Genomic DNA, 16978 nt, shown 5'->3' on the forward strand with positions numbered 1-16978 from the left:
TTTCCAGATGAACAAATGCAGCATACCTTTTCATCACGGTAACCTGTGTGTTACCTTAATTTTTACTATGTGATAGTAATGATGCAGTGTGATCTGTAAATGAAGTGTAGTGTTGTGAATAAATGTTATATAATGAAACCGTAAAGTGGAACAAAGCACTGCATTAGGTTGTGTATCATGATGTATAAGAAGGCATTGTCTAGTAAAGTGCATGAAGGTGAACATGTGGAGTACGACTGGTTACAAAATTGTAATGTGAACATGGTTTATTGAGCGCACTAATCATCAACATACATGAACAATAAAGTACAAAAAAGTAATTCACAAAGAACACACATCTTTATCACTTTATCCTGTACAAATTCAAGCCCAATTCCTGGCTCGACGTGTAAACAATACATCACATGTGTCTTTTGGAAAGTCAGAGAGAGAAATTTCTAGAAACAGAAAGCAAGGCAGCTTCTGCAGAGGTAGAAAAAGCTAAAATCTACATCTCAGAGTCGAGGTTCAAAGTTTGGTACACGTGTAACAGACATACAAACAGCATCAAGCGCAGCCCCACGAGATGCACCTGACCCCTCATTCATTTGTTCGTCCTCAGACGTCGTCGGGGTCGGCTCGTCCGCACAGGCAGGAGCAGACGAGGACGCAGCAGCTGATGACCAGGGCGGAGACGAGGAAGATGTAGGTCAACGTGGTGGTCCAGAAGGCGAACAGGTACAGTGTCTTGTCGCAGTACGGCTCCATGCTTGTCGTGTTCTTGTTGTAGTTGGGTTGGTAAATAGAGTAGATCCACACATTACCTGGTCAAAAGAGGAACCCGAGAGAGGATCAGATTCACATCAGGGCTGCAAAATATTGTTAAAAACTGACATTGTGATATAGTTTTCTTCTGCGATATATTGGTTATTTTAATATCAAAAAATACAGGAAATATCACAGACACATTTGCACGATCTCGCTTCCCCTTTGTGGGCTCATTCGTCAGCCTGCCGCTGTTTAAACTCACCAGCAATGAACCAGCAGAAGAGAAAGAGAGATGCGAAGGAGTTCCAGACCGCGCACACTCGACTCAGCGGGTTGCCGTCTTTGGACTCGCGGGCGCACGGCAGGCAGGAGAGCAGCGTCAGCGCCAGACTAAAGACTCCCACCACTATCAAATAGATGGGGATGTGATCCTCTTGCGGACAGTCGTGCAGATACACCGAACCTGTTGGACACACGGGGAGATCATATTTTTACAATGTTCAGGAAATAACTGTTCCGAAAGTGCAGAAGCTTGAACATTTCAGTGAAATCGATGCTTCGCTGCCGCAGAAGCTGAACCCACTCACCGATTGCAATCTCAGCAATGGGCATGGCACAAAGAACCACCTTTGAACATGCTGCAAGAAGAAAGAATATATTTAAATGACAGCACGGACACTTTAAAGATGTTTTCTGTACTAAATGTGAGCAAAATCAAAGTATGACAGGGATGTGTATGATGACAGTCAGCTGATCTCACCTAGGACTGGTCCAGGGGGCTGAGGGGGGCTGCGGATGCGTTGAATAAGCCCAGGGTTTGACATTATTGGTATCGAGGATGCCACCTACGGAGGGAGATACAGAAGTGAGACAGAGGTGTGGACTGATGTTAAAAAATAAAAAACCTTTGAGTACATGAACATCAAACTCTGAGCCACATAAGGCCTCATACCAGCATTTACAGGTAGAGCAAACAGAACTTGATTGGTGGTTCCCCCCAAATGTTGAAGGAAATTACTCACAGCCGAGTCCCAGATTTGAATTTCATTTGTGTTAAACAAAAGTTGAAGACACGGTGAGTTTTAACAAACAAATCATACGTGCAAGTGGCCGCACACAAGCGTGATTTGACTGTTACTTTCATCCCAACTTAAATCCAATTTAATTTTAACGCAGTTAAAGTTATGAGTGTCCAGCTCAGCCTGAAAATATGATAGTGACATAAATAGCACACAGTGTGGATTCAAGACCCAGTTTACGCCCACACACTGCAGTGTTTTACTTTAAAGGGAATTACAGCAAAGAGGTTTGACTGCATTCCCCACAGAGCCTGTTGGTCCAACATGACAGAGACAGCATTGACAAGAGAAAACCTGTGCGTGCACACACACCAGAAATAAAGCAAATTTATGAAAACAACCTGCAGGTGAAGCTCACACATGAACGGTTTGGTCCCATTTAAAATATGAATAGTTTAAATGACACTTTAAATCTTTGATGGATGAAAACCCACAGCAGGTTAAGAAAACTGGACTTTGAGCATTTTCACGAGGTTAAACTTCAAAATACTGTCACAATGTTCGAAACTTTGGCAAAACTTCACTCGCAGGCTGCAAAATGCTGTCAAACCGGTGGAGATACGGTGACACAGCGGCCTCGCCTTTTATTTTCTGACTTGCGCACAGTTCCGCGCCTCTTCAACGCACCGGCGTTCAGTAAACCTCTGCTGTCCGATAATGGACTCTGTCCACAATCAGGCTGTAGATCTGACTCGGGGTTAGCGTGAAAGACGTAATTCAAAGGTAGAAAAGTCTTCTTTCTTCCTCCCACACTTACCTGTTGCTGTACCTTCCCTGTCTGTGCGGCTGTGGCTCTGTGTGTCTCACGGCCGCTCTTTAACGGATGCCAAACCTCCAGAGGCGGGGCCACCGGGGTGACTGGGGGGGGGCTGGCAGCGGCTACCCCGGAACATGATTGGCCACCCTCCCTGGCCAAATTCATTGATTAAGTTGATAAGTCGTATCTAGAACTGGCACAGTGCGCTAGCTTAGCATGATGAATTGAAATCAATGGGAAACATAAAGGTGGAAAACAAGCCAGACTCATGGACTAAAAACACACTGTATGTGTGCACATATACAGTGTGTTTTTCACCTTTCAAATAAAAGTTACAAGGTGCTTCATAAAATACAAGTGTGGAGGCTTTTCCAGAGTGGAGTATAACCATTTAGCTTATTTTTAGTCTTCAGAAAGATTTATTTCGTACGGGGTTGCTGTAACATTTCAACAGAGGATGATATAATTGCATGCGATACCTATCCTGTGTGTTTCAGTTTAAGGAAAGTGATTTTCTGACTTAATTTCTAACCAAACAATGTGCATGATTCCTTCAGGGGCAGACAGTGAAAGGCTGAGAAACAGGATGAAAAGGACTCAAAACACTGAGACCTTTTTTAAGATAAAGAAAATAAAAGCTGCAGATAACAGTGATCAAGGCGTCGGTGACTGCACCCTGAATCAATCACACTCAAACTCACACACCACCTCTGCCACAACTGGGCTGGACTGTGGAATGGGCAGTTTTAATTTAATCAAGAATTACTGATTCACTTCTGTTTAATACTTTACGTCTGTTTTAATACTCTTTATTGTTGATGAGCGGAAGTGTGGTTGTTGTTGTTTTTATGAGCTAAAGGACAGTTGAATCTATCTATGTATCTAAAGTTCAGTTGATCTTACACTTGTATTGACATTTTCAGTAACTTTTCCCAGGTAAAAACAGTGTGTGTTTCAAAAACGTCTTGATGCAATAATTGAATATTTCTTTGTGCGATCAGTTGGATCACGAACATGTGAACCATCAGGAGTCTCACAGTCAAAGCTGCAGTGACAGTGAAGAGCCCCCCCCCCATGCTTCATACCACACACCATCCCACCAACTGGGTATTTGATCTCTTCTGCTTTAAGATGTCAGAAAGCTTATACAAATAATTTATCAATGATGATCAGGTCTAGTGCATTACTCCAACAGGAGACCCAGCTTTTGTTCACAAGATTGTTATTGAATTCAGTATCACTGACTTCTACATTGTGTGTTATAAATTAAAGTCGTGTATTATGCATGGTCTAAAAATGTGTGTATAGTGAGACTGATTTGTTTAAGTGTGTATGTGTTCTAACATGTTGTTAGAGTTGTAATAAAGCTGTTCATAACTAAACTAAACTGACTGTTTCTGTCTCTGTAAGGTAACAAAGAGGTAGGCTTAGACGCCTATGAAACACAAGCGTTTATCTTGCTGAAACAAATACTACCACTACTACCACTACTACTACTACTACTACTACTACTACTACTAGGTTATACACCAGTATACTCTTCCGGAGCACAGATCAACGTGCTCAAACAAACAAAAAACATTTTTCTCAGTCAGATAAGATTTCTAAATGCCAGATGCTACACTGTTCTGTGCATTATTTGGGTAAATAAAATAGTTCTATTATTAATACTTCAGCCTACAATTTCTTATGATCTACGACTGTGGGGCATTTAAAAGAAATGTCATTTCAGTGCGCCATCATTCAATTCAATTCAAGTCAATTCAATATACCTTTATTAGTCCCGCAAGGGAAAATTCCAATTTACAGCAGCACCAGTAAAAGATAGATTAAATAAAAACCAGCAAGTGTATACAAAAGAGTGTAATAAAAAATAAGCATTATCTTTAATTATAAATCGTATTTGCAGACTGTTATTTACAAGATGGATTGCACAGATTATTGTACCAATTATTGCACAGGTAATTTACAGATGATTTACAGAGTTGAGAGAGTGGAGTGGACTAGAGTGGAGTAAAGCATTTAGCCTGTTTTTAGTCTTCAGAAAGATTTATTTCATACACATGTGCAAATGAGACAGCTTGGGGTTGCTGTAACATTTCAACAGAGGATGATATAATTGCATGCGATACCTATCCTGTGTGTTTCAGTTTAAGGAAAGTGATTTTCTGACTTAATTTCTAACCAAACAATGTGCATGATTCCTTCAGGGGCAGAAACAGGATGAAAAGGACTCTAAACACTGAGACCTTTTTTAAGATAAAGAAAATAAAAGCTGCAGATAACAGTGATCAAGGCGTCGGTGACTGCACCCTGAATCAATCACACTCAAACTCACACACCACCTCTGCCACAACTGGGCTGGACTGTGGAATGGGCAGTTTTAATTTAATCAAGAATTACTGATTCACTTCTGTTTAATACTTTACGTCTGTTTTAATACTCTTTATTGTTGATGAGCGGAAGTGTGGTTGTTGTTGTTTTTATGAGCTAAAATTCTAGACCCACCTCTGCTCGTGACGGCTGGTAAAAGTTAGGAATACCAGGTGAAGAAAAGTAAAAGCCCTGTATTCAAGATTTTAGTTAAGCAAAGGTGCAAAAGTATTTGCATGAGTAAATAAAGTACCAAACCACAAGCCCAAAGTACTCATATGCAGAATGGCCCATGTCAGAATAATGTATATTAAATTAATTAGACTGTAAATTTCAGCAAGAGGTCAATGAAGTTGTATCTGTATCATCTTAATTTATTTGTTGATTGTATTCTGTATGGTTCATCTGAATCTGTGAAGTAACTTAGGTTAAGACGATCAAAGGGGAAGCTTTGCTTTGTTCTTGTGAAATACTGAATGTTTTCTGTTTTAAGGGCATCTAATGTAAAAACGTTTGTCTGCTCAGGCCAATATTACATCCACACTGCAGGCATTTTCTGTGATGAGGTCTCACAAGTAGCTTCAGGCCAAAAAGCTCATAAGTTTGGGAGCTGAGAGGGCCTGTAAAGAGAAATCACTTAAACTTCAGGCTTCACACTTGTTCAATTTCCATATTTTAGAAAGTGATTTCAATCTTTATTCATTGAGAATTAAAGTAAAAGAAAAATAAATCATTGAAACTAAATGTAAATAAAACAGTCAAGTAAAGTAAAGACAGTGTGTAGTGTAAAGGATACACTAAAAACACTGAACATTCAAAGCAAACCACACTGCAGGAAGTTCCCTTCACTTTGAAAAGCAGAACTCAAACAGAACAGCCTCGGGATCATGATATACAAATGCCGCCGAATGAGAACAGATAGAGGCTGAATGGACATTTGCCTGCTGCTGCTGTGGCTGCACACTTCTCCTGAGCAGCAGCTGCAGTAATGTCACAGTCAAGTCTGTGACTGAGGAGAAAATATCAGCAAAATGTTCACTTGTTCTCCCTTTATGGTGTGATTTTAAGGTTGGAGTAACATAATGACCCAACATTTGTGTGTTTGCATTGCGGCCTCTGCTCATGCATCCACTCTAACCGAGGTTCAGTTCAACGTGCACATTTTCTGACTCCTGATTTGAGTCTCATCTCTGATAGATACGAGGCTGATAGATGCGAGCCTGTGGAGTGAAAGTGTCCCTTAAATAGATATTCAACATGTGCAGTCGTCTGTAAAATATGAGTCATTTCAATAATTCAAACCCTCAGGATAAAGACTTAAATCGACTTTAATCAGAGTGATATTTGGCTATAATAAAAAAGGCATCACTCACACATTGTCAGCTATTTCATTATCATATCATAAATATTATCATAAATAACAGTAAAAATCACGTGACAATTTCTTTAACAGCAAAAAAAAACCACATATGACAACCGTCAGCTAATGATATATCAAATTAAATTAAACACACGAAACACTCATTTTGGCAGCAGTTTGTTTTTTTAATGCACTGCTGAAGTCACAAACGACGTCTCACCTGCATGTCTGACCTGCAGATCAGCACAGAACACCTTTTGAATAATAGAAACTTTATTTACTCTGACCTGTCACTGCGCTGAGACAATGTTTGCTCAGTGTTAGTTAAATACGCAGGACGCCTATTAATCAAAAATTTGTGAATTCAACTGCAGCACCTTTGTTCGTCCATCAGCTTCCGCCTGGGAGGACGGCAGTCGATGCTGTCACAAGTCCATGAGGCAGACGCTGGAGGACGTCTCAACGTAGATGCGCCGTCGGTATCCTGAACGGGATTGGCCGCCTCGCAGGTCAATCACGTGGCTGCGACTCCTCTCGGACTGTGCCGTCTGGAGTCGAGCCCTGCCGAGCACCGAGTCCCACATCAGACCTCTGCTCCACAGCTGCACACAGCAAGGCGAAGACTAGAACAGCTGTGTGTGCATAATGTGAGTGTGTGTGTGAGAGAGAGAGGGGATGTGAAGGTGGCAAACCTCAATAGAGATGTGTGTGTCGGGGTATCTCCTGTAGAAGATGGCTCTGAGGTTGAACTCCGGGTTTCCCTCCGCCTTGACAACCCGCGTCCTGATGGAGTCATTCTCACAGCGCACGATGGCGTAAACATCTGGAGCTGTGGATCGTAACACACAACAGCTGTGCACAAGAGAGCGAGCAGCGACTTTTACTGAATTATTATTCAAGTGTTTAAGCACAATTCTGAGGTAGTTTTACTTTTAAAAACATAAAATAGATTTTGTTCACAGTTAAACCGCCATCGTGTCTCCAATACGAGTTGTTGATGAGACTTTTCTCCTCTGAACTTCTCTGACAGTCTCATGTAACTACAGTTCAAATCCCAAAGAGATTAATTTACCCAACGTTTCACAAAAAAATCTAATGTTAGAGAAGCTACGGTTGTCTTCCATCTGTAAAATGACGTGGTGTCGAGCGATGAGCCACCTGTCTGTTTGGGAGCGCTGAGTCCTGATGCCCTGCGGAGATGGACGGTGGTCACCACGGTGGGTTGAGGTAGAAAACACTGGAAGATGGAGGGAAATGGCAAATCCTCCCTCAGTTCCCTGCATGAAAAAGAACAATAAAACAAACTAAAGGTTAATTTTCATCCAACAAAACAAGGATCTTAAATTATTTCTGAGCATAAGAAACAACTTTTTTGACCTCATCAAACATGCACGCACACTTTCACACACCTGAGTTGGATGTGGGAATGGGAGAAGAGGCGTAGGAGGAAGTGTCCCGTGGGGCCCGGCAGGAAGGTGGTGGGCAGCACCACGTAGCGACCTGGAGCCAGAGTCCCCCTCAGCGTCACACTGCGGGAGTCCATGTAGACGGAGCTGAGCGCCTGCTCCACCACACACTGCACCCGGCTGCAGCGGTTCACCTCCACCTGCACCACGACGAGGCAGCAGGGAGGAAATTATTCTGTGTTTTGTGAGAACTGAAAGGATGTGCGTTCACATCTCCATGAACTGCTCACCTTCAGCACCTCAAAGCCGATCGGCAGGTTCTCTCCTCCTCCGTCTTTCCTTCGTATCCTCCGGTCCTCCTGCTGCAGACAGATCAGCACCTCCTCTTCTTTGCCTCTCACCTCGAACATGAACTAGAAAGCCAGGAAGGAAAGGCAGGTTTAAAATTCTTTGCACTCATAATGAGACTTTCCACTTCAGTGTTACCTGTGGGTTGTGCAGGAAAGTGTCTCTGTGGTTGATGCATCCTCCGCATCGACTCCTCTTATCCATCTGTGCCTCCCATTCACCCGCCTCTCCACCTTCAACTTCCTTTGTAGCTTTTTTCACAGCCTTATCTCGCTCACACCGTCCTCCTTTCCCTCCCTCCTGCTGACTCTCCCCAAGTCTGGCCTCCTTCCGGTTGCCTCGCTGCTTGGTGTCTCCAGGCTTTGCACTGTTCCTCCCCAAGCTCAGCGTGTGGTTGCTGTGGAGGACGGTGGGTGGATGGGTTCCAGGGGAAGAGGGAGCTGGAGCCCACTCCCCATAGCGGCGCACCTCCCTCCAGTGAGAGCTCGGCCACAGCAGAGCCTGCTCCACCAGCCGGCACACCACCACGTCTGTGAAGTAGTGACAGAAATCCTCGAAATCCATCCTGAGGAAATAAATTAACCAACAGATATTTGGATATAAATCATATTAATAGAATTTATTATTTTATGTGGACACCTGGACAACTAGCAGCTATATCACTGAAAAGTTATGGAGATCCTGATAAATAATAATGAATGAAAATCTACCAGAACTCCCCAACATCTCGAACAGTGAGTCCCATCTTCTCCCTTTCTGCACGACTCATCTGCTGCCACTGCTGTGACCTGCAGGGGGCGTGCAAGGGCAATAATGTCAAAGGCAGCAGAAAAAAACTGCAGAGCTTCAAGGTCCGCCACACTGGAAATGACATATGAAAAATACAAGTAGTGTTTTAACTTCTGGAAACCTTTATAGGTCCATTTTGGCCATTTTCGGAGTTTCTCAGACTTACATAATGTAAACGGCAGATGTCCTCTTGTAAAGCAATTCCTAAACTATTGTAAAATGTCACAAATTGTCCAAAAAACACTGCAGTGGCACTATAAAATGTTGTGAAACAGACTGTTAAATGTCAGCGGAGGCTTTATTCCCACAGCTCCAGCAAAATGTATGATGTACTCAGCAGTCACATGTGGCAGATGAAGCCGGTACCCTCACCCCTGACTCCAGGCACCCGTCCAGTCCGTCGTCCCCCATGGGTTCCTCATGCGCACCATGAAGAGTCGGGCCATCCCGCTCGTCTGCAGCAGCCTTTCCCCGGGCCTCATCTTCCTCACCGCTGTGATCCCGTAGGCGTGTCCTCGCACCAGGCCACAATCCAACGCTGACTCCACTGTCTCCCCCTCTGCTGGCTGAGAAAAGCAACATATGCTGAATTTTTCTAACACATTGTTCGTCTTAGTTCTGAGATACTCAGAGATAAAAGGCCCTACCCGGATGGAGCAGGTGATGAGGGCTTTGCGCTCGTGGGCCTTGGCCAGCGTCTGGAAGAACACCCTCCTCTGCTCACTGTGCAGGCTGAGGGCCTCACGATCCAGACTGAGGGGCTCCGAAACCCCACCGGTGAAGTCGATCAGTGCCTCTGTCGTGTTTCCTCCCTCCAGGGCCTCATAGCAGCCGTTAAGCCTAAAGAGCAACCAGATAGACCAACTGAGGCGAAGAATCATCCAATGTGGATGTAACTCTTGGGAGAATGGGTGTTTTGCCAGGTACTAAAGGGTGACTAAGAGAAGACTGGGTCCTGCAAGATCCTGGAGCCCTCACTTGGCGTAGGCTTTCTCCAACAGGGCGCTCCAGAACTCTCGTGGTGTGGCCGAGCGGCAGAAGAGCAGCACTCCATCGCCATTGACCGGGAGGCGGTCGTCCACAACAACATCCATCCAACGGCCAAGTCGCCAGAAGCGGAAGTGGAAGATTCCTGCGTACAGGTCGGGATGCTTTGGATTCCAGTCCTGTTCCACGTGGTCGGGGATCACCTGGGCGGAGGAAACCACTTTATAGCTTTCAACAACATCTCGCCAAAGGAAAGGTTGAAAAATAACGAGCTGGCTAACTCCGGCACGTTTACAGAAAGAAAGAGAAAGAGGAGGGAGAGAAGGAAGCATGGTCGACAGATGACAGGGAGGCAAAAGGAGGACAGAACATGAAAACACAACCTTTTTCCACAGCGATGGCTCAGATGCTAAGCAGGAAATGGCAGCCACCATCCAGCAGTTACCCAGACTGCCTTGGTGCAAGTCACGAGTGCTGATGCCATCAACAAACAGACGGGGGTCCTTACACATCTCCTGGAGTTTGATCAGAAGAGACATTGAACCTGCGTTAGTTGACTTTTTGGCCACTTGGGGGCAGCAGCAGTAAGAAAGAGTCAGAAAACCAAAACAGCTCAAAGATGCAAAAATGCTCTGAAGAGCTGAGGGGAACTGATCCCTTTCACATTTGATCCACTGCTAATATCAGAATATTGATTATACGGGAGCTTTAAATAACCTGCTTAATGACTGCAGCAGTTACAAGCGTCACAGTGTTTAATGAGGCCTGTGAGCTGATTCAGTCGGCGTGTCAGGGCACTGCTGAGGGGACAGATCCTGTCTGTGTGGACCTGTTGATCTCCGTTTGGACAGGGTCAGGTAACAGTAGAAGCGCTGCTCTACACACACACACACATGCAGGAAAATGCACACTCGGTGGTCATAACCTCTTTACATGTAACTCTAGATGATCTTCCTCAAGATGATATCAAGTTCATAACAAGTACGAGGCCACCGAGAACGTGAAGTCGACCGCAAATTGGAAGTTATAGATTGAGCGGATGTCGTTTCGGTGTGTCAGCAGAGAGGCGACAGATGTCCCTCTGTCGTCCGACTCCCTGTTGATGCACACTTAAAATACCTGAGCGGAGCAACACAAAACCTTTAATCCTTTCTCCTCAGGCCCGAATCAGCCAATTAATAGCCAGCAGGGTTTCACATTAAGAGCGCTTGAAGGTTTGGCCCACATACTGAATGACCCTCATGAACTGCTGACCGCACAACAGACAATTTTTGGCTGATTTTACTGAGCGCAGTGTGACAACATGGTGAATTCAGAGCATCGACAGGTTTTAAAACGTCTTAAAAACCATTGAATTCAGAAAGCAGTTAAATATTTACAAAATATTTTTCCCACCTGCCGTAGACAGTGACGTTAACATTGCATCTGAGCAACATTAATTGATTAATTTAATAAGAATTTAATCAATTCTACTGGTTTTCCATCATTCTTTCATAAAGCAATTAGATTTCAGTTAACTTGGCACTAAAAAAGTCTCAAAAAGTCTTAGATTTCACTTGACTTCATCTCTAATTTCATACAAATCTGTACCATCCGATGATAGGATGTCTAATCCATTTCCTAACATGTGATTGCACCGTTAAATATATCATTTCTTTGCAATCGACACCCGACAATAAATAATTTGCCCTTGACTTCAACCTCCCATTTCATTGCCACCATTAAAGGCCACAATAAACACCTACACTTACACACAGCCACATCTTTCTCAACACTGCTAAAAACACCTGGACTATTTCGATTGGTTGCTGCTTTTTCTTAACTGTATATACACACACACGCACACACACACACACACACACACACACACCAACAGAGCAGCCCATCGGCAGCACGAGTCACTTGCTCCCTGAGGGCTCAGCTTTCACTGCCTGACGACTCTCCTATAATAGAAAGTGCTTAAATTAACCCAATCTGATGGAAACGTAGCATGCCGGGTCGGCCACTGCATTTAGACGTGAGGAGAGGAGATATACTTCTAAAATAACTCTTTGTTGTCGTGCGACTCGGATTGAACTCGTAAAATGTGGCAATGGAGAGCTGTAAAAACGAGGATTGGTGAATAAGATCCCTCACCCTCGGCCTCTTCCAGGTCAGCCCCGGCGGGGGCTCCCTCTTGTAGAAGAGGGACTGGCCCGTGGCGGGGAACAGGGGATCCTTGAAGAGAGCGCCTCGACGCAAGCAGGCCCGCCTCAGCTTGTGGAAGCTCTGACCCTGGAAACTGTGAACTCTTTCGGGCATTGTGGCCGGAGAGGAGAGGCTTCAGGAGGGCTGGAAAGAAGATAAATGTGAAGTTTATGTGGAAATGGCCACAGATGGGGTTACACTGATAGCACATTTAATAGATTATAATTATAAAACATACAAAACATTTAGGTTTCTTTTTCATTTTTTTAATTTAATTTGTCAGCTGTTTTTGCAAATTAAAGGTTGCATTCATTTAAGGCCTAATGTACCCAATGACAGGCTCACTTTCAGTCATTTTTCAAGCAAAAATGTCAGCTTCCAGCTTCTTAAATGTCAGGAATCACAGATTTTCTTTGTCATTTCTGATAGGAATGAAGAGACTTTGGGTTTTTGATTGCTGGTTGAACAACTGCGTGACAACAATGACATTTTGAACGACGAATCAATCATGACAATAATGGGCAGATTCATCAATAATGACAATAACTGTTAGTTGCAGCCCTGCTTTACTCCACTTTTTATGTCTTGTAACAGATCATTTAAATGTCCTGTGATAAGAAAAAGTGTGAAGATGCTGAGGCACAAAGTTTATTGGTGGCTTCAGCACAGACATAGATACTGGTCGCAGCTGCCAGCGCTGGGGAAAGGTCTGACTGGACCCATTATCATTCTGGTATAATGGGGCAAAAATCACTGGCTTCTTTGTATTTCTTCAAACCAATCACAGTTGTGTTTGGCGGAGCTGAGCCCAGGATGCAGCGATGGCGCCCTTGCAAAACAGTGTTGGGTGGGTCACCAGTTTTGATGGATTGGTACCAAAAGAGCCAAGCGGGCCTGCCTTATAACACTAATGGTGGGCTTATACAACCAGCCTGCGTCATTTCCATGTCAAAAGTCTGACAGTGGAGTTAAGGTTAAGATTAACAAGTGGACAAAAGACAAACATGCGTCAGCACTGAAATGTTCGGTTGAATCTCCTCTGACAAAGGTCACACCATCACTTGTCAAACACAAAGGCAGCTGCTGTACTCACGCTGCAGGCTACGAAATTCATTTTGTCGAAATATATAAACCCGTCTAACCTAATCCAAGTGCCCATTGTCAAAATTTAGACACTGAATATCTTCGTTTACGTGTTTTATCAGACGGGACAAAATGACGATGTGTTGTCTTAAGATACCACAGCAAACATGACACGAATGTTTAATTTTGTGTTTGCATGCAACAGCTGTGAACCTCTAAGGGGTTACAGAGCGCCTGGCAGGGTCAGTGTGTGTGTGTGTGTGTGTGTGTGTGTGTGTGTGCGTGTGTGCGTGTGTGCATGTGTGTGTTAGTGGGATAGGGTGAGGACAGCAGTAAGGTAATAGTACCGTTTTAGTCATCAGTGATATGAACTGCTGGGGTCCTTGAGTCAGCAGTGTGTGTGTGTGTGTGTGTGTGTGTGTGTGTGTGTGTGTGTGTGTGTGTGTGTGTGCATGTGTGCATGTGTGTGTGCGTGCGTGCATGCGTGTGTGTGTGTGTGTGTGTGTGTGTGTTCATGGCAGGGTCAACTCAGGGCCTTGCTGTGCAGAGAGGAAAAACAGAGCTGAAACCTTGCAGGTGCTTGGCTTTGCAGATGCCGTGTGGGTCAGCGTCATCAATTATCAGCGAGGTTTTGTTTTTCTCGTATCAGACTGATGCACGGAGACACATAAACAGGAGGAAAACACACGAAGCGAGCACTCATTCCCAATCCACGATTAATGAACGGGATTCGTCACTTAATCAGCGACCGAGTGAAAACGGTGAATTCCTGTGACTGGAAATGATTTGATCACAGCTCTGCAGGCTCACGCCATCACTTAAAACCTACCAGACCATCAATTATGAATGATGCGTCACAGCTCAGTCAAGTAGTAATTAATATGTCATTTAAAAGTGCTATTTTTGTAGTGTTTTGAACACATCTGGCTCGGTTTTGTCCAGAAATGTCTTTTATTGGATGTTTTTGGATTCGTGGGTTTAGTTCAATTTCAGCAAACTCTTCCTTTAGATGAAACGTCTTTTGCGATAAAAATCTCTTCCTTTGCAGCCAGGCCATTAATTAGCACCTTTCCAAGTTATTACTTGTCTAAACTTGTTTATTGCTTTTACTTTTACTGCTGCTGTGTAACCATTTTCTGTGCGATTACTCTGTTTTGACGTGTCTTTGCTGTGCTGCGAGGACAAATTTCCCGTGCAGGACAATGAGGAGTAAATATAGAGGAGACGGATCTTTTATTGTTGCATAAAGCGCTCGTCTAAGAAGCTTTCATCCACATTAAGCTGTTTATTAATTAATGTAGGATTTAACTGTGAGTTAATAACTGTAAATTTGTTGCCTTGTACATCAACAATACAATAACTGTTCCTTAAATAATGCTAAATTATTTGAACAGATGGAAATATAAGCATTAAACATTACTGTTGTAAGATAATATTAGATATTATATCATTTCCTTCTGTTAGTCTGTGTTTGTGATTTGAATTCTGCCCTTAAGCTCAGATTTTGATGACAGATCGAATCATCAGTGACCTTTTTGTGCAGTAATTTCAAGCCACAGGAGCTCATGAAGTGTCACTCATTATAAAGTACATTAGACTGAGTTTAATACTCTTTTTAAGTTTTCACACAATAAAACGCAGGTTATTCCTTTACCTTAAAGTCAGGCAAGTTTATCCACTATCTTCCCTGAGATGAAACTATCCCTCGAGCTCAGGCAGCGGATCCAGGACCGTGTCCTCCTTTGGTCATTAGGGAATCCAAGTCTTTCATGCTCTGTTGTGACAAACAGCCGGCATTTGTCACCTCCTTCCTCGTCTTCTTCTTTGTCCCAGAGTCAGCTGTTGAAAGCCGACCGACACTTTCTTCTTCTGTCCCCGGGATCAGTCAGGAGCGTTTGATTCATCTCCAGCAGCGACTTAGCTCAGCGTCATCTTCTCTTCACAGGAGCTGCAGGACAAAAATGAAATCAGGCAAATGGACGAGAATAAAACGCAAAGAAGAAGACTGATGCTGCAGGATGAGCGCAGGCTTCGTGTGAGGGCAGCAAGTTCCCTGACACCATCTCTTATGACTGTGTATCATCTTTGTGTGTGTGTGTGTGTGTGTGTGTGCACTGACAGCCATGTGACACACAGCAGAGTGTCGCTGCTGGAGCTGAAAGCCTGTGTAACATTATCTCCCTCCTCACAGACAATAGACAGACAGTCACCTCGCTAAGTGACATAACACACAGTTACAGCCGTGGAAGCCTCACGCCTGTCACATCCTACAGTTACTGCAGTCGCTCTTGAGTTTCAGACACTTAAGATGAACACTTTATCCTGTGACGCCCGTGTGCAAACTGTTCTGCTGCTGGAGAACATAAACAAACGTGTTTTCTAGGAGCGTGTGTGTGTGTGTTTGCCCATGTGTGTGTGTCACTCACTGCTGCTCGCGCTCTTCTGGTTGGTGAGCGCGAACATTGCTCCTCTTCCCCCCTCATATCGACATGGCCTCTTCTCATTTTCTGTCTTATCTTCTCCTCTTCCTCTCCTCTCGAGCGTCTCTTCTGCAGACTCCTGGAGTATCTGTTGCTGGAGAGTGTGTCGCCCCTGACACCTGAGAAACCAAGAGGCAAGCGGCTTCTATTTTAACCACCTCACTGCCAAATATCAAGCTAATTATCGCCCATTCCTGAGTGGGACTGACTTGAATGCTGATAAACTACAAAGCCTGTTTCAGCTAAATGAATGCAGTGGCTACTAGGAATAATACTGAGCAATTAATAGAGTTATTAACAGAGTAATGACGCTTTATTTTTTCATATAGATTGACCTTTTTGAAGAAGCACATCCAGAAACAAAGATTGAACATGACTGAAAAGTTGTCAGTGATTTCAAAACCAACACAAGCTTCCAAACCTCAGACTAAATCTGTCTTATTGTCCACTGAGGTTCTGTGTTTATTATTTTTACTTGTTGAGGATTTTATTTAATTTTATCGTATTTTCATGACTTGATTAATCGCTTGTGGAAAATGCTTGTCACAATTTCCCAGAGCCCAAAGTGATTTCTTCAAAATGCCTCTTTTGTTCAGCCAGCAGTGCAAAACCAAAAGACTCTTCATTTACCATGATAAATGATGAAGAAAAGCAGCTGGAACCAGCAAATGTTTGACATTTTTGCCTGAAAAATGACTGAAATGATTAATCGATTATCAAAATAGTTGCCAATAAACTTTCTTTCCATCTGCTTACTGATTAATCACCTAATCATTGCTGCTCTTTTTACCATGACCAGTTTAGTCTCTTTTCAATATCTTCCCAAATAAATATGGCAATGTTTCAAATATGTTTCGTTTTGCTGTTAAATGAGGAATGAATTTAATGGTCTTTTTTAAACATCAATTTAATCAACCAGCAGATGAATTACAACCCAACGCTTCCAGACAGTGAGGTGACTGTTAGACAAATATCCTAAAATATGGACTTTGTTGTGCATTACTTTGGATTTATGTTGTTAATTGACTGTTCGTGTAATACAACATTACTTTTGCATTCTTCTGTGTGTTTAAATACTGCAGCTTCCTTTCGTAACCGTGAACTATGAACCCAGTCAGTGTGGATTTCATGGTGCAATATCTCTCAAAAGACAATAACGAATATAACGAATAACAGTAGCAGAAATAGCACAAATAATGCCAAAAATGTTGAGGAAAATGCCTTCAGAAAAATTTAATTATATAGAAATAAGGTCAAACTGAATGTCAAACTGGAAAATATTGAATAAAAAATGACTACTTATCGCTAATGAGTTGGCGTTTTCTTCCATCTACAACCTTCCCTGAAATCCAACCACCAGGCATCTACTGCTCTTGTCTGTG

At 43.3% G+C, this 16978-nt stretch overlaps 2 protein-coding genes across 3 annotated transcripts; both read right to left on the minus strand.

Annotated features, from left to right (window-relative positions):
* Positions 1 to 513: 513 nt before the first annotated feature.
* Positions 514 to 1583, minus strand: LOC139351647 (transmembrane protein 272-like). Its single transcript, XM_070993631.1, has 4 exons — positions 1508 to 1583; positions 1335 to 1385; positions 1010 to 1210; positions 514 to 803 (listed from the first exon to the last, which is right to left on the minus strand). Exons 1-4 carry the CDS (start codon positions 1569 to 1571, stop codon positions 598 to 600), a joined length of 522 nt encoding a protein of 173 aa, XP_070849732.1. The 5' UTR covers positions 1572 to 1583; the 3' UTR covers positions 514 to 597.
* Positions 1584 to 4618: 3035 nt separating this feature from the next.
* LOC139351686 (calpain-5) lies at positions 4619 to 16977 on the minus strand. 2 transcript variants are annotated; one of them, XM_070993691.1, is made up of 14 exons: positions 15543 to 16977; positions 14771 to 15064; positions 11983 to 12177; positions 10230 to 10361; positions 9838 to 10049; positions 9507 to 9699; positions 9232 to 9425; positions 8781 to 8858; positions 8209 to 8635; positions 8013 to 8135; positions 7726 to 7922; positions 7475 to 7593; positions 7009 to 7145; positions 4619 to 6918 (listed from the first exon to the last, which is right to left on the minus strand). In XM_070993691.1, exons 3-14 carry the CDS (start codon positions 12145 to 12147, stop codon positions 6742 to 6744), a joined length of 2154 nt encoding a protein of 717 aa, XP_070849792.1. In that variant the 5' UTR covers positions 12148 to 12177; positions 14771 to 15064; positions 15543 to 16977; the 3' UTR covers positions 4619 to 6741. The 2 variants fall into 2 exon arrangements, with proteins under 2 accessions (XP_070849792.1, XP_070849791.1); XM_070993690.1 differs by lacking the exon at positions 15543 to 16977 and having other exon boundaries at positions 6268 to 6918; positions 14771 to 15203.
* Position 16978: the final 1 nt, after the last annotated feature.

This window comes from Chaetodon trifascialis, chromosome 23, assembly GCF_039877785.1.
Source record: "Chaetodon trifascialis isolate fChaTrf1 chromosome 23, fChaTrf1.hap1, whole genome shotgun sequence".
Taxonomy (NCBI): Eukaryota; Metazoa; Chordata; class Actinopteri; order Chaetodontiformes; family Chaetodontidae; genus Chaetodon; species Chaetodon trifascialis.

Excerpts from the sequence above, each read along its gene's own strand:
- LOC139351647 (XM_070993631.1), bottom strand. The coding sequence starts at position 1,571 with ATGTCAAACCCTGGGCTTATTCAACGCATCCGCAGCCCCCCTCAGCCC. Across the intron at positions 1,386-1,507 it reads GCCCCCTGGACCAGTCCTAG|CATGTTCAAAGGTGGTTCTT; the intron begins GTGAGATCAGCT and ends TTCTTCTTGCAG. Across the intron at positions 804-1,009 it reads CTTCTGCTGGTTCATTGCTG|GTAATGTGTGGATCTACTCT; the intron begins GTGAGTTTAAAC and ends TCTTTTGACCAG.
- LOC139351686 (XM_070993691.1), bottom strand. The coding sequence starts at position 12,147 with ATGCCCGAAAGAGTTCACAGTTTCCAGGGTCAGAGCTTCCACAAGCTG. Across the intron at positions 9,700-9,837 it reads TTGGAGAAAGCCTACGCCAA|GCTTAACGGCTGCTATGAGG; the intron begins GTGAGGGCTCCA and ends GTTGCTCTTTAG. Across the intron at positions 6,919-7,008 it reads ACACACACATCTCTATTGAG|CTGTGGAGCAGAGGTCTGAT; the intron begins GTTTGCCACCTT and ends TGCTGTGTGCAG.